Source organism: Stegodyphus dumicola, chromosome X1 (genome assembly GCF_044657685.1).
Source record: "Stegodyphus dumicola isolate Sdum_Otavi_A_Nest chromosome X1, ASM4465768v1".
Lineage (NCBI taxonomy): Eukaryota > Metazoa > Arthropoda > Arachnida > Araneae > Eresidae > Stegodyphus > Stegodyphus dumicola.
The window spans coordinates 226,054,013-226,075,038 of NC_140780.1; the positions used below are offsets into that span (position 1 = coordinate 226,054,013).

General features: G+C 35.2%; 1 protein-coding gene across 1 annotated transcript in view; it reads right to left on the reverse strand.

Annotated features, from left to right (window-relative positions):
* The window catches only part of LOC118185682 (sushi, von Willebrand factor type A, EGF and pentraxin domain-containing protein 1-like), a 113,405-nt gene that overhangs the window by 84,143 nt on the left and 8,236 nt on the right, over positions 1-21,026 (reverse strand). Inside the window, exons 2-5 of the mRNA XM_085808693.1 lie at positions 20,408-20,587; positions 7,896-8,075; positions 7,737-7,820; positions 4,835-4,960 (exon numbers count right to left, since the gene is read on the reverse strand). Of these exons, the coding sequence (XP_085664819.1) occupies positions 4,835-4,960; positions 7,737-7,820; positions 7,896-8,075; positions 20,408-20,587 (570 nt within the window). The remainder of the gene's footprint in view (positions 1-4,834; positions 4,961-7,736; positions 7,821-7,895; positions 8,076-20,407; positions 20,588-21,026) is intronic.

Consider the following 21,026-nt stretch of genomic DNA (forward strand, 5'->3'; position numbering starts at 1 on the left):
TATGCTAGACGTGGCGAAAGCATTTGACCGCGTCTATCATAAGGTCTTTACATATAAACTTATTAACATGGACATCAGTTGAGAAACACTATTATTGATAAACTCTTTTTCTAATCAACGTACCTTCAGTATCAGTAAAAGCAGTTTCAACACGGATAACACTGAAATTCAAACCAGAGTCCTGCAGCGGTCCATTCTCGTCCCGATCGTCTATGTAGTCCTATCTAGTCCATGTTACGGACTCTCCCACGTTCGAAGATGATGCAATCTACCTCACTGCTGGTTATGAGGATGATAAAGCCATCTTCTCGAAATTGCTAAACTCCGACCAAGCTGTCTGTAGGCTCCAGAACAGATATGAGATAGAAGATATTTGCTGAAACTGAAAGACTAGCATCAATGCCTGGAAAAAAATCTTATTCATCCGAAGGCTCACCAAACAAGATCTTACTCTCTGTAACGAAAAAAATTCCTCAAATCATCACATCAAACTAACTGGGAATCCGCTTCAGCGGAACTCTCACCTGGAATTCTAACATCACCAGTGCTCGGCAAACCTTTGGGATGGTTTCCAAGATCAAGCACCTCCTTGACAGCTCCTCTGTATTGAACCTCAGAAGCAAAGAATACATTCACGCTGCAATCATCCGCTCTATTCTCCCCTATGTTTCGCCTGCCTGGAGTGCCGAAAAAAAAATAGTTTCAATAAATTGCAGACTTTTAAGCACACCATTCTGAGAAAAATCATTGGAGACCCTTGATTCGTCAGGAACAAAATTATTCATAGAGACCTAAAAATTGATCCCATAGTAAACTGCATACAAAGACTGAATAAAAATTTCGTTAACAAAGTCACAGATAACGACATCGCACACTACGTTGAGAATTTCAAATACGAACTTATTGATACAGACAGCAACTCAGGCCTTACACCACCCACCTTCTCAGAGATGCCTCTCTCCCTTAATAAATTTTTCTCACTTAACGTGACCTGTAAAACCATAAAATTTTCCACTTTATTCAAATTAATTTACTCTGATTTTTGCTCATGGACGAAGTTCTTCAGCTCTCTTCTGCCTCCGTAATTCTACATAGTTATCATCTGACAACTGCTCACATTCCTTATTGATCGGAGAACTTTTTCTGCTCTCTCTCAAGTCCAGAATATGATGTATACATCACCTATTCGCCGCTTTCGAAGACTATGATGCATGCAGCACTTGTTCACCGCATCTTCACGGCTTTGATCCTAATTGTTTGGAGAACTTCGGTTGCGTCTGAGAAAAATTCTGCTCCTCGCTGGCAAGACTTCAATTCATTCATGAGGCTTGGGCCTCATTTATTTATTTTTCTTACTGCCTTTCTCCAGCTTTGAAACTTTGTTTAGGATTATGCACGCATACCTTCCCTGCTGGGACCTCTTTAAATTGGGAGTAATTGAGGGTGAAATTATGCGTTGAAACAAGCATAACAACAAAGTATCAAAGTATCGGATTTTTGATTTGGAAATCGCATTTGAACATTGATTGTTTGTATAAAGGTCGTGTCGAGCTTCGTGTAAAAAGGAAAGACTACTACCAGCAGATGTCGGATTTCGACGGCGTCCAACCAAACTGTGGTTTATCTTCTAGTGACACTGCTGCTTGTGTTTGTCGAGATCACATGAATGTCAGATGAATATCGAATCATTAGTTCCAAGGCTGCCATACTGAACGCCATGCAGGATCTCAAACGCCTCTAAGCTGCTAACGCCCAAAAAAGACAGACATATTTTTCTGTCATCTAGTGGGATGTTTCGGAAATGTCACGTAACCCGAATCAGGAAATTAATTTATCTGCAGGACGATATGTGTCTGCAGTGGTATTGTGATTACGTTTGCAGCACCCTGGCTGTCAGCATGGGGACCATTGTTGCAGCTTTCTTTGACGCTACGGCAGAGACAGGCGTGTTTACAGTGATGCGATGAACGACGACACTAGACACAGAATTGGCACCATGTCATACTTTCAGACGAATGCCAATTCTGCGCTCATGAGGGACGCATCTGTGCTTGGTGGCACGAACCAGAACGAATGATGATAGCTGTTCAAGGTAGTGTCCTGTCTTTGAGGCTAGCATGATGTCATCTTTTAACAAGATAATACACAGCCCATGTTCCCCGTACTGTACTGACCATCCTTGATGCAAATGATGTTTGACTTCCTTTCATTTCGCCACCGACAGAACAGCTGGCCCACTGGGTTAGGTGCTCTTCAGGCTGTTGGATCCCGTCGATGGAATTAAAAAAGAGCTTCTTTACTGTGTCCTCCTGGAATTGGCCACGCTAAATGAGGAACATTGAAAGAAGGGCCAGAACATGGAAAGAAGGTGCATGGTAGGGACTGTTGAGACTAAGGGGAACACTTTTCACTATTATGGTACATGTTAGGCATACAGATATATCAAGGATATGGTTGTGGACACAGGTACAGATGTAAAGATGAAATCTGAACAAATACATTACAAACCATGAAATACCTTAAATGAGTGCTGGATTAATCATAATATTAAATATAATTTAAAACAAAACAAAAAATGCAAGACATTATGTAAATTAATATATGTACAGAGCGGTCTGCTGACGGCATGTTGTCTAAGGAAAGAAGTCACTCCAGGCTGTCTAGTGCAGTCTCAGCGCATATTTATTTTTAATTATGTTCTTGAACCATGCCGGCATATTGATTTCAGTTGGCCTTTTTAAATGTGAATTCGCTGTATGCGGGCAATCATACAGATGGTGATCTGGGTCACCAGTACTGCCACAAATACATTGGTCACTGTCTCTTAGGCCAAATCTGTTAAGATAGGACATATATGGAACATGCCCTGTCAGATATTGTATGAAGTGCGAAGAGCAGCTATTTAAATTCTGGTTTACTTTTGGATGAAAACTATACAGTCTTCTGCCTGTGGTACTCGACTCCCAGTAGTTTTGCCATTGTTTCATTAATTCACATTTTAGAGTGTTTTTCAGATATGTGTGTGGAAGGGGGCACACTAATGCTATTCACATGGAGTTCGTTAGCAGCGCTTTTCACAATGACATCTGCTGCTTCATTTTCCTTAATCTCCTTATGAGCTGGAACCCATTGAAGCTTGTCCTTCAAACTTAAAGGAATCGAAATTAATAGTTTTTGTATGTCTCTGACTATGGAATGCCTACTGCGGCCACCCTGGATGGCCTGCATGCTTGACACTGAGTCTGTGTACATTACTTTATACCTTCCATTGCTAACAGTAAAGTCCAGAGCTGCTTTTAGGGCTGTAAGTTCTGCCTGAACCACTGAGTTACTGGGATGAAGTTTCTTAGCCCAGGAATGGATTATACGGTCACCGCCCATTGCACACCAAGCACTGCCAATCACGAGCTCTCCTTTGGAGTCATCAGTATAGACGGCTAAGGATTGAGGATGTTTGACTGTTGCCTTAGGCAGCACATTCTCCAGATTTATCCCTATTGAAAAAAAAATTCATGGGTTGCCGAGAGACTGGCACGCCACTTTTTTCCAACCACTAATATTGATAAACTCTGGCATAAAGTTGAAGCCGTGTGCTATGAAGTACCCGTACCTGCCATTCGAGTTTAATTCCACAAGATGCCAACTGGATTACAGCCGTTGCTGCTGCCAGAGCTGGCAGCTCTATGTACTGAATTCCGCATGCTGTATACACCAAATCATTTGCAAATGTATCATCGTTCCATTATATTGTATATCATCGTTCCATTATATTGTATATGTATAATAAACAAGTGTTTGGTATCTGCTATCCCTCCTAGTACAGCAATTTTAATGATTTGCAGTGTAATTTCAAAATGACCTCCTCATTTTGTTACTTGAGCCTTTTTTTCCAATACAGTATATCGAATTCGAAATCGTATCCATCATGAGCTGGCAGAAACTTTAGTGTATAACAATTTGGAAAACCAAACTTTTATGCAGACTTTTCCTCCATAGTAGGAGAGTTCTCTCGTCGGTCATATGAGCTTTCTCATTCCATATAATGAGGTACCTCACAGGATAGGATCTTAGGATGCAACTGTTTACATTTCTTTTTTAGTTTTAAAAATTCTTGTAATTTAAAGCAGAATTTTTGAGGGAGTTAAGTTGCCTCTTAAAGAAATGCTTTCTTTTTAATTAGGGGTCTTCGTTTTGAAATGGCTACGAAGTTTAGCTGGAGCTAAAGAACTGTTAACTAGACTTTTATTACATACAATAGACATCACATTGGTGGCATTTTTTATTGCCAGTACACATAAAACCTCAATTTAAATGAATCTCGTTGTATAATTTCGTTTTGATGCACTCTCCGATGACACCTGGATTTTGCATGGAAACGCATTTTCTTCCTCAATCGCAGACGTATCTGAAGGAGTACTTCCAGTTTTATCTTTAATAACAAAAAATAATTACTCTAAAGCTAAAATAAAGAACCAAAGAAGTATATAAAAAGTACGAGAAATGAGTTATGCACGAAAAAATACAATTAAAACTTTTCCTGTTACGCTGTTTGGCTACCATTTAGTTTCAAAAAGGAGAAATTCATAGACATATTTAAAAGTGGCTAACTCTTTTCGTCATCTTCGTAACATGCGAAGATTCTTGTGTGTGCTAAGGGAGAAAGAAAACACATTTTCAAGCAGCTGGGTTTTGCAAGGACATAAATATTGCTTTTATACTTTCTACTTTTGTTTTTCTCTCCTTATTGGTGCAAAGGGACGACATTGCAAATAATATAAATTGATAAATAGTTCCAATGTTGTTAAAATATATTTAGTTGACACACTATACTTACCTTGAAGAGTATACAGTGTTACTTCACAGATTACGAAGCGGTGGAGTACTTTGGATAAATCTTGAATGATTACACTAGTTCCGATTGCACCAGGAGGGCAAATAAATAGTAGACCAGAATCAGTTCCTATAAAGTTCAGGAAAAAAATATAAGTAAAACAGAGTTATTGATGATGCACTTCGAATTATTACATATAGCTGGGCTGTTGAACTTTTTCCTGTGAGTGAACAATCGTTTTTTGTATGCGTAATGTTTGATCTCGCAGTAGCTGGGAAAATGTATAATATAATTTTAATGTAATAAATAATTCATGGTAGACAAATAACTAATAATGGCATACTTTGATAAACTTACAAAACAATTGTATTATGGTTTAGTTTATGTGATTACGTCAAAGCCTCGAGGGATATATGCCAAAAGGGACGGATGTCTTTGTGGAGGAATTTCTAAGTGAAACTGACTCTTACACATGTTAGACATGACGAAAATCACGAAAACACCCATGCAAACGAACCAGCCAGTTCGCGGGATTCGAACCTCGAACCGAAATACCAGTGTTCAGCGACTTTACCTGTCGGCTGCTGGTGAGCCCAATCGCAGTATGAAGGAGGAAAATTCAAGAACTGTTGATTTAAGTTATAATAGATTCCTCTTAATGTGACAGCAGTTAATTTTATTATTCGTATATTATTATCGAATTTCCGAAATTAGCTCCATTTTTATGCGAAAACATGAAAAATGCATCGCTTACTGTGAGATAAATTCGATTACTGTCATCAAAATACTATAGAATAACTGAAATAAAATCACCAAATAAAAAATAAAGTCTCCAGATAAAGTCAGAGTAGATTATAAAAATTTCCAAATGATTGAGAAATATCACGAAATAGCTAGATTTTAATTTTAGTCAATCATTTAAAATTAGGCGAAAAAGCAACTTAATTTAGCGCACATTTTGAATAACTCTACCGATTTCGAAGGCTATTTGAAAAGAGACGAAAGTCGCTTCTCTTGAAAAACAAAATATTTTAAAGAACTTTTTTAATTTCTTAAGAATTATTTTTGAAAAAAAAAAAAAAAAAAAAAAAAAAAAAAAAAAAAAAAAGTCTGCGCTAATCTAAGAAGGCTTTTTTGCCCAATTTTAAATTTCACATTTGCATGTTCTTCCAGTCTAAGTCAACCATATGAAAGGAATCAGTTTTCGAAGTTTGACGATGATCTGCTTACTAACCAGTTAAAGTAAGCTGGAAATCTACGTAACCTTGCTGCGACTAAAAAACCATCGAGAACCAGAATGAGCCAAACTCTGGCCAACCATGTCTATAACCACTCTTCCGGCGACCATCTTCTTAACAGTCCTTCGGTCTAGCAACGCAGCATTTTTTTTTTTAACTTTATTCCAAGTTGCAACATTTTTATAAACAAATCATGATTTTTTTTTTTTTTTTTTTTTTTTTTTTTTTTTGTGCCTTAGAGTAAGTTTTAAAATATGAACTTGTGGAATTTTCCAGCTGCAAGAATACAGAATTTTGCTGAAATTTTCTAAAGATAACAACGAGAAAAGTATTTAATCAATAGCTGCTGTTGCCGAGGATTGTACGAAGATGAGTCTCCTCAATTATCTGTTTTTTTTTTTTTTTTTTATTTTTTTATTTTTTTTTTAATGAAAACAGATTGCTGTGTATTTCAGGAGAAGAACAGCGCAAAAAAATCACAGAAAGATTTGAAGAATATAAGTGTTGAAGTGTTTTATTTTTTAATGTATCATGTAATCCTTATTTAAAAAATCTTGTATTTTAAATTGCTAAATTATGTTTTCTTTTCATATGTTAATAATGTTTGTAATAATAATCGACTTACAATAAATATCGATAGTTTGGTAATTTTTCTAAAAACAGACTCGAAGACTACCAACTTGCACCCAATAAGTACATTTACCTTTTTATCTGTAAAAAATCGCCAAATTGCGCTAAGGTGGTTACGTTAATACATAAGTACCCACAAACTGAAGGAGAGTAATTAAATTTTCAGAAGGATGGACTAATGCTTACGTAAGAAAGAATACTAACGAATAGTGGTTAGCGTAGCTGACTGCCGTGCTGAAGAGCTCGGGTTCGAATCCCGGAGAAAGCATGGATGTTTGCAAATGTATAGTGTCCGTGCGGCATGGGGGAACTCTAAATATGCGGAAAGCCCTCTCGAGAGGTTGGTGGTAGGGGAAGAGGCGTGGAAGACCGTCCAACCCGTTCCCGCTTGGGGTGCTCTCCATCATAATTAGGTCCAGAATGGAACTAAATCTTGTTGCCAACGACAGGCGTAAACTTGCGCTTCTTGCCACAAGGAATATCGTGGGCTTGGGCTGATTTTAGGTCAGACAAGTGAACATTAGCAGCAACAACAACAACAATACTAACCCTTTTTAATCTGTTTATAGCGACATTTGGGAACGTTCAAAATTTTACCTTTATTAGTACTATCAAGTTTTATCGTAATGCTTTAACATCTGAATTCACACAATAGAAAAGAATATACGCTGTGAGCTGTATCTGTTTTGGTTAACATAATAGATTTAGAAGATATTGGATAAATAAATATATTCTAGTTAACAATTTTGCTGTGAATGGTACACAAAATGGCAGCTTGAGTGCTTGTTAAGAGGGGTTTGAAAACGATAATACACGTTTATTTCATAAACTATATATTTTGAGAATACCTTATATGTGCTAGTTTTTATTTACGAAACAAGAGTTCAGAGGTGTTTTTGCTAAAACTATTCGGTATAACATTTCTAAAGATCGTCCTAACTTTAATCTCAAACAGAAGAACTTAATTCTACCGGGAAAAGTAATAAAATAAATTAAAACAAGCATCATTTTAAAAATATGCACAAGTTTCTATTTACCTGTACTCCCACTATAGTTTCCACATGGTATTTCTGAACGTTTGTCCTCCTTTACTAGAACTTGAACTTTCACTTGTATATTCCCTGATAAGAGAAAACGGTTGATGAATATTTTCAGTGCGTTACAATCTAATTAACAATTAATCTTCTGTTACGTACTTGGAAAAACCACTTTTATTGCATTTATATTAAAAGAAGCGTTCAGCATGCCCATCCAAAATCCTTCTGACTGCATTTCTGTGCTTATGCAAGTTGATGAATTTCCATCAATAGACAAGGAGTTACTAAGATCAGGGAGAGTTGTAGACTGGTAAGCACTCCTTATTTCCAGCCGGTGATCTGAAAAGAAACAGGCATTTATGCTTACATTTTTGGAAATTTTTCTGAACGTCATATTTCTTCTCATGCATTTTTAATTAAAAATTAGTTGTATTTAATCTTGCACGAGAATAATCAATGCTTTCTGATCGAGGAAAGCTATGAAGCTCAATCTAAAACAGTAGGGCAGACGTATAAAGTCTAAACTTCCACTTCAGCAACTTATGACCATTTTTTTATTTTATATTAAATATTAAGTTACAACATTAGCATTTGATGAAGTTCTTATCAAAGCTATGAGTAACACCATTAAGAATTATCATTAAAATATACCTGATAAATTTTTTATTAATGCTATTATATGGAAATATTTACAGTTGTTGGAAATGTATTGTTGAAACCTGTTTAATTTCGTTCGCTTTGCAGAACTCTGTAATAGAGGATTGTTTATGTAATTTTCAAGGAAAGTTTTATTTTAATATCACATTTGATAACAATTAAATTATGACAATAAAAATGTAAAATAGACATACGGCCAAAATAATATCGATGAAAATGCGTGTTAATGTGTAAAGTCATTTATATAATCAGATATTTTTAATTGAAGTAAGTTCAGGAAATAAAAAGAAAGAAATTATGCCTAATTTGCATTGTGGAGGAGAAGGGAAGAGGCAGTGAAGGGAGATGACATTTTAATTATTCATTGTAACCAAATAGTATCATATTAAAAACCCTATATTTATAATAAAAGTAAGCAATATGACAGATAATATTGTAACACAAATAATATATCAAGAGCCGCCCAGTCGGTATCGTGGTCAGGGAAGCTGACTGCGATGCCGAAGGGCCTGGGTTCGAATCCCGGAGAAGGCATGGTTGTAACTGTCCGTCCTTTCATAGGAAAGGCGATAGTGGGTGCCTCCATAATAAAGAGACCACCACATCCGGCCTTGTATAGATTAATGAACTGGGTTACATTTGTAATTGTTCACAATCTGTCATTGAAAAAAAATAATATATCACGAGAAATAAAAGTGCAATAAAAATATCAAACAAGGGAAACAAGTAATAATGGAATAAGTCATATATACATTCTTCAAAATTTTTCTCACCAAATCTTGAATAAATTTCAGACGTGGTATTAATTTAGAAGTCAAACAACAAAAATCAGCGTTATATTTGTAAATTTTCACAAGACTAGTTTCGATGCTTTTACCGAAACATCATCATCAGCTGCCAAAGCGCAAATGAACGAGATTAGGAAAGATAAGAATGGCTAGACAGAAGTTAAGCTACTGGCGCCATCTGTTGATGAAACGATAACTAAAATCTAATTTCCTTAAAGGCTGAAGGCAAAGATGGATTGGAATTAAGGTCGTTAACTAGAAAAGAAAGTTCTTTTGAATGTGAAACCCTTCTAAAAAATCTAATTCACCAATGGATTGCCATCTTTGCCTTCAGCCTTCAAGGAAATTATGTTTTAGTTCTTGTTTCCTCAACAGATGTCTCCAGTAGCTCAACTTCTATCCAGCTGTTATTATCTTATCTAATCACTATATCTTATTTCGTTCATTTACGCTTTGGCAGCCGAGGATGATGGTTCGGTAAAACCATTGAAACTAGTCCTGTGAAAATTTGCAAATATAACACTGATTTTTTTTGTTTGACTTCTAAACTAATACTTGCTCGGCGGGTTATTTTATCTTAATTCAGTTTCCCGCTTCATGGAACTTCACTGTATATCACCTCACGTTCATGAAATACCAATCTTAGTGACATTTTCCGTTTATGAAAGAAATTAGACTAGAACTCTCACTTTTATGGGAAAAGGAGAGATAGAGAAGATATCGTTCAAAGTTTGTTTATGCCATTGTGGAACAAATGTATGACCTTAGTTTTAAAAGACAGCACATCGTCAGGATATTTTTATAGGAAATTTTGGTTTTCTTCGAAGGTAATACTGTATTAAAATAAGCAAGTGTATTATCGTATCTCAAAGCTTTTACATCAGTCTGATCAAAATACTAATCTTGACTTTTGATAATGAGCAGATAGATAGGAAAGGTGAATTTTTCGGGGGATACACACAGTCAATCTTTCTCTCTTTCATTTTAGCCTTTTGCAAGTCCTTTCGAAGGACTAGTGGTAGGGAAATAAAATAGAATACCTACAGATAAAGAATCCTTAGGTGCATTCGGGATCAAGACTAGCATTATGCCTAATTGCATTGGGAAGAAAGAATACGCAAATGGTCCTCATATGCTTTGCTTTAATTAAGTAAACAAATCTAATGTGTAATGCGGCGAACCGAAAGTCCTCTCGCGTGGACCGGTGAGAGTGGAGAGGGGTGTGAGACCCCGGATCCCCTTCCCGGAGCGCCCTGCCTCAAAATTGGGGGTGGAAAATTGAAGTCCATCCTCTCTTTCGGAGTAGGCTCTGGCAACCATCATTCCATGTAATATGGACATGACAACAACAACAATCTAATGTGTTGGTTCTCATGTGTGTCTAATGTGACTCAATCTAATGTAACAGACCTTTGGTCCTTTGGCAATATGCGAGCAGCTTCTAAAAAGAAGGGAGAAATTGATACTCAATCTTCTGGTGGTGAAGGTTTATTAGATAATGCTTCCTTACAAGGAAAGTTTTTCAAACTTTTAATTTTTCTCAAATAATTATATATGAAGTTAGTTATCAAGAAATACATAATAATCAAAGATTAGCTGCTAATATTTTATAGATACGAAGTTAAAATTTGTTAAAATAAAGAAATTTGGCCCAACACTGCTATTTGGCGATTTTCGATATTTTAAAAATGAAGATTTGAAAATTTAGAAAATCGCCAAGCTGATCGATTCGCGCAGCTAAATAATGAATAAAGAATTAAGAAATAAAAAGCGATATAAACATATTATGGTTGTCAGAACACAGTAACTTAAAATGAAAAGTTAAATAACATTGATAGAAATTTCATCCTTCAAAAATTAGTCATCAGAATAATCAGAATACAAAAAATGCTGGAAATCCTTTCGCTATAGGAAGATGTTTCATATTTTGGTCATTTTAGAGCGGTACAAGAAATATACACTTGTCGTGATACTAAATATGTTGATTACAGACTGAATGCCTAATATATATATATATAAAGTCCAGTAAAAAAAATTATCGAAGCAGTACTTACGGTATTACACTAGTTGCAATTAGCGAACGCAATTGAAGTGCAGGAATTTTAAAACTCGAAGGTCGCTGATGACTGAATGGTGTAACCTATGAACAAATCTATTAGTTCAACGTGGACACTGAACCATGGTGAACGGAGTACCGCACGGTAGTCCTCGGGGCCTTTTCCACGTGTAGCGAGAATACGAACCTTTTGCTTAGAGTGTTTTCCCTTTCTTTCAAAATAAAAATACTATAAAATCTTTCATCTGCTTAGTTTTATTTTAAACACATTACAAGTACATTTCGATTTTTTAAAATCTTTTTTTTTTTTTTACATTACGTTGGGATTTTATCGCTTTTTCATTATAATTCTGTAATACATGATTGAGGCTTTGGTCTGTTTATTATTATTATTATTATTATTATTATTTATTTACTTTTTTTTTTTTTTTTTTTTTTTTAAAGTTTCATTATTTGAAGAAACAATAATGAATTCACATTCAGTGTGTCATTTAACTCATTTTCACAACCTCTCTAACTAATGTGGCGAAAATTCTTTTAGTACTTGTTGAACTGAACTGACTCCGTCGATAATTTAAAATGTTTACTATTAGGGGGTAGATCCGAATGGGACAATCGTTCACCCACTCTAATTAGTCCCACGTTATCCAGGGACTCTGGCTTACTTTTGAACGAACACACTTACCCCTATTATTTGTTTTATTTCTTCTCCGAACTCACTTTCTTGAAGCCTGTCACAAAATCCACACCTCAGTTTTTTTATCTCTCGTAAAGAAAGTACTCCATACCTCCATACTTCGGGATTTTTACAATTATGGATAAACCTGAAAATGAAACTTGCAATAGGATTAGGTTTAGTGGGTAGTCTATATTTTGGGGTATAGCTTGGATCATCGCCAAGTTGTTGTTTCATTTATGGTAACCTGAATATTTTAAGTTGTATGTTTAGGAACTTCTATCATGACGTGATTGATTGGACGCTATTATGACGTTATTGGTTAAAACGCGTAATCGCGCTGATTTTGATTGAGAACATTTCTCAGGACTTATTTCTGCGTTGGATGTCGGTTAGGAAGTACGTTGCTTGTGATTTACACCGTAAAATGGCTCCCGGTGGTAAACTGGGTGTTTGGTGGTATAGAACGAGAGAGCGGAAGATGTTTGTTTTTTCACTTTCTAAATTAAGTACGTCCTCTAATTCTGCGGTACAAAACTCAGAAACACTTCCACTATATAATAATGTCACATAATGTCCAATTAAATTTCCTTCATTAGTAACAATATATATAAAATCGGTAGATAAAGTTAAATTTTTCCCACTGTTAGTACCCGTAGCTGCTGTAAAAGTTTCGTTCTGATTTTTAACTTGAAATGCAGTTGTATGTACATTTAATACACTTGTGTTTTGATCATCCGACTCATTCTGGTGTGAACTCTTTTCTCTTCCTACTGTGGCACCAATGGAGCTACTTTCGTTTTGATAACATAAGACAAAGCTACTATTTGCACAAGTAAGTGGAAGGACAATTTCTCACACTGTACGACCTAAAACAACGAAAAATTAAATTCCGTTTTTTCACAAAGGTCTATCCTTTTTTTTTTTTTTTTTTTTTTTTTTTTTAACACTTCCCTTTCTGAAATTTAGAACAATTATAAAGCTCATGATTGCTCGAGTTACATAATCTACACGATTTTTGTGTGTTTTTCATTTGCGTTAGAAATAACAGTAGTAACTTTATGTGTAATTTATTTTATTTATTTATTTAGTTTTATTAATCGCACCCTTTGAAGCGTAGAGAGTTTGAGAAATTCTTTAAGATCAGCTAAAGTAGGCAAATTCTCTCTCTGAAGTTTTCTTTCCCATCATATTTTAATGTTAGGATCTAATTTCTGCCCTAAAATGTTTGCAAATGCATTGGAAGAAAACCCTTTAAATTTTTTATTTAAAACTTTTAATAACCTCATACAATCATTTGTAGTATCAATCAAGTTTAATATTGCTAACGCAGACTCATTTTGCATAGGTTTGGTTTGGTTCATTTAATTACGGCAAAGCCTCGAGGCCTGTCTGCCTAAGGAAAGGGATGCCTTCGTGGAGGACTTTCAAAGGGAAATTGGCTCGTTTACACGTTACACATGGAAAAACCGCGAAAGCGCCCATGCAACCAGACCTTTCGCAGGATTTGAACCTCGGACCGAACTACCAGCGTTCAACTCAGCCGCCGGTGGGCCACATTTTGCATAGGAAGCATATTCAGAAGTTGTTTCCAGATGAGCATACACTTGTTTGCTGTAATCTGATAACCTTTCTTCTCTTAGAGAAAAGGCTGACTTTTAATTAGAATCAGCTATGGGTATTGACTGGGCAATACGATAAGCATCTCCTCTCAGAGCAGATTTTAAGTACTGTAATTTTACCTCATCTGTTAAATTAGGATTTGAATTAACACTGGCTAAAAAGTATCTTTAAAAGAAAGCCACTCATGTAAGTTACCCGAAAGCGTTGGCAAAGTAATTTCGGTAGTTTGAAATTGTGTACTCGGTATTCGTACTACCAGACGGCTTTATTTTCCTTGTGAATTTCGGCTAATTTACGATTTAATTCGACTTCTGCATTTAAAAGAATGTCGTCAATCTCTTCTTTCTCTTCTATAAAAGTATCAATACTTTCATCAAAACATACTCCAAACAAAGAATCAAAATTAGAATTTATCTCTGTCTCAGGCACTTAAAATTTATTTTTAAGTCACTTTGTTGAACATTATCGTCCGCTATTTTTTGCCTTACTTTCGTTGTATTTTTAGTGTACGTTCTATTGCCAAAATCTGTGTCAGTGACATTTTAATTAGTAAGTCGTTAAACAAATAAAGAGCTTCAAAGGAGCTTTTTGTTTCTGTAGAACTTCAATATGGAAGTATTCTAACTAATCCTTCACTCCAAACCGGAAATAGAAGGTCAAGGTTCTGTAAATTTTATATCTATTCCGGCTCAGATCAACCATTTGAACTGAACTGACTTCGTCGATTAACATACTCATTAACTCATTAACTCATTATAGAATAAATGCAACCACTCTTTGAAATTTACTATTTTTATTTATACTAGAGCGACACTCAGGCGCTACTTTCAAAACGTACATTACATGATAAGTTATCAAATCGTTACCACATTTCGATGAAAGTACCATAAACTAAAATGACGTATAACAGAAATTAAACAAATCAAAAAATGTTTTCACTCAACAACGCTTACAATTAACGAGCATGCGCCACTCCGTCTGAAACAAATTGGCGACAGTACTTTTCTGCTATTTCGTAATGCTTGAAGATTTCCTTTGAACTTTCTTTCTCATTTGAATTTCTAATTTCCTTGGACTTTCTTTTTCTTTTAAAATCTTCAAAATCGGATTTTTCAGTTTAATACGTTCTTGAGTAAAATCTATTAAATGCCTATTGTCAGGACCGGGGCTGAGCATTTTGCCGCCGGTGCAATCTGTATGGTTTTTAAATTCTTCCGCCCACTGCCTTCGAAATTTAAAAAGTTTGTCACCCCTAAATTCTGCTCCCGCCCCAAGGCAACCGCACGGATTGCACCGGCTCTGACCCCGGCCCTGCCTGTTATATAAGCATGAAACAACATTCAGACCACAGGCATATGTACCACTAAATAAAGACACAGTTCGAAATTAAAAGTCTTAACTAATGTTCCTCCAATTTTTAGACCTTGGCATTTAAATTAACTATGCAGCAAATTCTGAGGCAAAGTTTGCCTTTGGTGAATAAAAACTTTATTTCTTCTTTGTTTCCCAATTTTTGCTTGTTACATTTATAGGAATTTAGCAATTAATTTTATAACTTTCTTTTTGAGGGTGTGTAATCAACTATATATTCCCCCAAAATCCAATTAGGGAGTGCAGACTGCAGTTTTACTGGGAAAATTATCAAGCGTTTGCGTTTAAACAGAAAATATTTACATTAGAAGCATAAAACCTGAAATAGTACAAACAATACACATACACGCATAAATGAAAATACTCTTCCTCATTTATAAGAAATTGAAAATATGCAAAAGTACTGTATTTGACGAAGCAGCGCTTTTTCGGATATTTCAGGAAATTTTAAATTTCGTTAGAAAGTTCACCAGAAAATGATCAAAACCTCGGTTTTTAACAATTTCTTTTCTGATTACCTCTATAATATTAGCAGCTAACATTTTTTACTGTTATATATTTCTAGATGAGTAGATTAGCATATTTTCTTTAGAAAAACTGAGAGTTTAAAGTTGGAAGAGTTTTCTTAGTAGAAGTCTTGGTAATTTCCTGACGATCTTAGATTTCAGCCTTTTTTGTTATGTTGTCTCGAAGGACAGCTACGGTTAGTTCTTGCGATGCATGTAATATTTTTAACAGAGTTGTTTTCATTTATTTTAGTCAGGATTGTAATAGTCTATTGGTCGCTGTTAGAAAAAATTTAGTCACCGCATTGATTAAAATTTAGAAGACATCTTAAAGAATCCTCAAAAACGTGCAAAAGACACAGGTTTCAATAATAGAGGAATGGTTGGATGTTTCCTCTTGAGTTTACTGCTATTGGCACTGTAGCTGAGAGTTTTCAACGGATTCAGATGAATAGGATGTAAAAAACGTTCATTTTTACTCTTGTTCGAAACTAATGCAAGAAAAAGGGAGGAGAGGTATCGATAGATGTTAGGGCAGCGCCTCTGTAGTACCACAGTGATTGAGGTATTGCTGAACCTGGCTAAATGTTAAGATTACGCCCCAATTTTGAGAAAGAACACCGCGGGGACGGTCCGAGGGTTTCCAATCCCTCTTCCTCTATCATCAACCTCTCGTAAAAACTTTCGCCTCGCCGTGTATTTTAAGTGCTCCACTGCCGCATAGACCTTATACTCTTACAAAAATCCATGCCTTCTCCGGGATTCGAACCCCGGCCTATCAGTCCGGCAGCTTGGGTCACTAAACACTATATAGGATGGGCGGCGTTGAGCATAGTAGCTAGACTAATATTTCAGAGACGAGATGGTTCTTGAAAACTATGGAAACCGAAGCGTCCAAAAGTCAAAATGTTCGTTCAAATGGCCTTTCTAAAATGCCGCGAACGGGTTGGCTGCATGGGCGTTTTCGTGGTTTTTTCCATGTGTAACGTGTTATTATGAGCAAGGTTCCCTCAGATAATCCTCCACGGAGGCATCCCTCTTTTCCTACAATGCCTCAGGGAGAAATACGTAAAATAATAGTAATAGTAAATCGCCTTTATAATTCGGAAGCTGTAATATTCTTGGAAGTACCGCTCATCAGCATTGAATAATTGTGTCTTTGAGTTGCTAGAAACGATTTTTTGCGGCAAAGATACAGAGGACAACTATGTCCGAATTACGCTTTTCAAAAGAAAGTGAAATTGTTGAAACATTTTATTATGCGAGGGAAATTTATACATTTTAATAAAATTATACAGATGTTGTGAGGTTAGACCTGACAAATATACATTCCGAATGTGTGGATATGTAGAAGAACGTCTCTAATCTTGGTTCTAAAATATCTATTCTTTACTGTGTGTTTTCTAAAAGGAATTAGATTATCGCGAGGATTTATCAGATGTAAACCCTCTGTCAGATCACAGTAAAGAATATAACGATGGGTCACCCCTTTCCCTACATACCGCAGAGGTCCGTGGGGTACATGCCTCTGATATGGAAGTAGGTGGGAAAAGCGCCGTGCCCTGTGATACACTGATTCAGAATATGATCATAGTGAAGTGTCTCTTTGTCGATTCTTAGAAAGAATTTGTGTGAACCGTGGAACACTGTCATAGTGCATGAGGGAGACAGTCATCCATTTAGAAAAGGAGGAGGAACAAAAGTTGACATAAAATGGTAGGTCAAGGCAACATCGAATAATGTAGGTGTAATAAAGAGGAGAGACATAATGAAAAATGTGAGTGGGTAGTTGGTACTATCGGAAGCCTATAAATAAAATAACAACAATTTGCATGTGCAGTGATTACTACGATCAATATAGTGTCCTCTTATATAGATATACAAGATCCCTCGAAGTATGTATGTGTAGTTTTGAGGTAAGGAAGAATATCGCTATAAACCATATTCACACAGGAAAGCAGGATCAAAAATGGATAGGTGGTGCTGCTTGCCGGCATTGCAGGTCAGCGCCTGGGGCTTCTCCATCCTTATAATACCATACAGAGAACATGCATTACTTTAAGAATGATAAGTTGGGAAACTTGATTTCATGTATGGGTTATTTTACAGTATATGTCGTGTTATGAGAGCTGTTAAAAACCGCGAAACTCTAGGTATCTTTGAAAATGATCCGAAATCTCTATGGCTTGGGTGTCAGACATGCATCACTGAGAACGGTCAGAACTTTGAATACTTCTCGTGAAACCGCACTCTGTGTCTTAAAGTTGTTTTGTCGTTTAGCCCTATAAAGCACTTTATAGTGCTTTCTGTAGTGCACTTTATAGTGCTTTCTGTAGTGCACTTTATAGTGCTTTCTATAGTGCTTTCTGTAGTTTATTTTATAGTGCTTTTGTATTCTTACAGTGTCTTTACGTCTCTTCTATTTGAGGGTAGTGTGTCCGGTCTTGCTGACCTAAATGAATATGATTCATATAGATGTTTTTTACCTCCTCTCAATGATTTTAAGTGAGATTGAGATACTCTGTATATACTGTAATCCTTTTTATGTAATAACTCTGAAAGAAGATCCGAACCTTACGGTGAAAACGACAGGTAATGAGAGAAAATTTTCGAAGTATGAAATATTAGTAATACAGAAATCGGAAGCTTAAGCAACGTTTACACAAAAGTATGCTCTACCTTGACTATGTAATAGCAGAAATTATGCAATTTGAAGATACGATAAAATCACATTAATTAGCAGTAAAATATAATGGAAGAGTTTCTTCACAGTACCCAAGTACAAACAATCCCTAATTTTAAAAAAAAAAATTTTTTTAGGTACATTCTACACACACAAAGTAGAAAAAGCTGTTAATTACTGTACATAACCTTCCACACACACAACACACACACACACACACACACACACAAAAAAAAAAAAAAAAAAAAAAAAAAAAAAAAAAAAAACCACATACGCACATGCAGTCATATTTCCCCATATAGCAAATAGTGTAATGTTTAATTAGTACTTTAAATTTGTGTTAAATCTTTCCCGTATATTTACTTTACATCAACTCCACCAGGAATGTAAATTGAGTTTAAACAAAAGGCGAGAATCTAAGATTAGTGGGAGAGCATTTGTAACTCTCAGTTGCCTCGCCAGCAGAAAGCAGAATTATAAAATTGAGGGTAGCAACGTGCTGCAGCATTTAGGAACTATAAAGATTGCACTTGTCAACAAAAATCCTAGCGCCGGCTATGTCACAGGGTTTGTATATTGTAATATGTATTCCAATTTTGTTTGTATATTATAATATGTATTACAAAATCATACAAGAAAATATATCACTCTAATACATTATTATATAATTGGTAATATACTAGAGGGAAAATAATCAGGGTCTCAGGCTTGAAATGAATGCAATTTTATGAGTTATGCACTTATAATTATTACATTAATTTCGCAAACAAATCAAAGAGCTGTACAAAAGAATGCACTGGAAATCAAATTAAATAAAATTGCAACTTCTTCAAAAAAAAAAAAAAAAAAAAAAAAAGCGCTCATATGATCAGAATTTTTTATCATTGTAAACGTAAATGCTTTCAAACGGAATCATTTTTATGAAACACAGAACTTAATTTGCGGTAATGGAACTTAAACGCGGGTCTAGAAAAATGTATCCTTTACACTGGTTTCCGATGGAGCCACTTTCTCAACTGGCATAGAAGACGTCATAGACAGATAGATGTACAATTGAGAGTTTCTCCTAGCCTTGTACATCCCTTACATCTTTACGGTTACTCAGGCGCCGATTTAAATTCATGGACTGCGGGTAGAATTCGAACTCAGGATCACCATTTTTGCGGATAAATTACTTTCATTCAGCGAGTAACTCCAAATTTGAAACTCGATTCTAAGGCTGGACTTTAGAATTTCTGATTAAAATGATGTTGGAGCTTCAACACCGTAATCTATCAGAGGCGGCTTTGAGGTTTCATTTACCATTTTTTAAATTTCCCATCATAATTTGAAACGCGATGATTTTGCAACCAAAATCATTGTCGAAAGCTTTTACAACACTAACTAACTATTTCACCTATGAATCCTAAGTAAATTACAGATTTTTATTCCACATACTCTGATGATACAAGTAAATTACAAATTACAGAATTGCTGAAAATTCAGATATTGAATACTCTTGAAATCCTTTATTACTAAGCTTCCATATAGACTTAAATTTTTGGGCGATTTAATGCCTGTGGTAGTTACTATAAACAAACTTTAAGTGATAGCCAATTAAAAAAAGGAAATAACTACTACTGATTTAACTACTAATTAGTAAAAATCGTAAAATAAAATCGTAATATAAATAATATAAAATCCAGACTAAATTGTTTACCGGTATGTAGATGATTAACAGAAATATATCGCAAAATTTTTTTTATGTGTATAAATAACACTTGAGTTAAAAAGAAACTTAGAGGAACACTTCTAACGGTTTTCAATAGAAATGCCTTAACTGAAGTAAATCAAACTTAAATCACTTAACCACGGAAGGATATACCTATAGTTTATCTTAGTCACAGAAACAAAAATTTTATTTTAACAGCGTTCAAAATTTTAGAAAACGTTTTCTCAAAAATGTGCTGGATTAGAAATGACGCTTGCCATTTTAAACTATCCAGCTTTCTTTTATTCAGTTAATTTGTTATAAAATTTTGGTCACACTTTTACACGAGTCAAGTGAAGCGGAGAATGAATGGGAAAGGAAACCTAAAATGGTAAGCCTTTCAATGAAATATTTGAAAATTGACGTTCTTATTCAATATTCAAAACTATGTAAATATTTTATTTTATACTCTTGTACAGGAAGAAGTTCCATCATTGTGAAACCCAAAAATGCGAAGTGTCTCTCGATGAGGCAAAATTTTGAATAAACTTTACTTGGAAATAAGTTTTGTGAATTTATCCAATACAATGAACAAAAATTGAACTATAGTTTCATACTTACAAATTATCGGTATACTTCCAGTCCAAGATCCGTTGATACATTTGCGAACAGTTTTGCCTCTGATGAAACCATCATATGTGTCACAACGGTATCGAACTTCTTCTTCTTCGTGATAAGATAGTTTCTCTCCTCCCTCAATATGACAGCCAACGGAACGTCCTGGCTTTCCGCACATTAAACCTTGACATAGAAACTTTTCTTAGAATACTTTTATGCAAATTTCTAATTTTTAAGAAATTTAAAAGCATAAGATGATAAAAAGAAGATCATCATAAAGACGATAAAAGTATGTAGACGAAAGGAAATGTTCATATATGAGATACTGGAACGAATACAGGATTTAGATAACAATGAAATAACAAAGGAATTTGAGAACCACTTCAAATAAAAGTGCAAAATTATGTACTTTTAAAATGTTCAATACATTTTTAAATTTAACTTGCCTTATTATTGAAATGTAAATTTGTAATCTTTTATCGCACCACATGGCAGGTTGAACCTCAGAATAACTACAAACAGAACAGGTCGCAGGGCACTGGGAAATAGTTATAAAAGCGTAATCAGTTATAAAAGCAGCGGTATCAGTTTGACGCAGCCAAATCGCAGACGCCATGTAGGA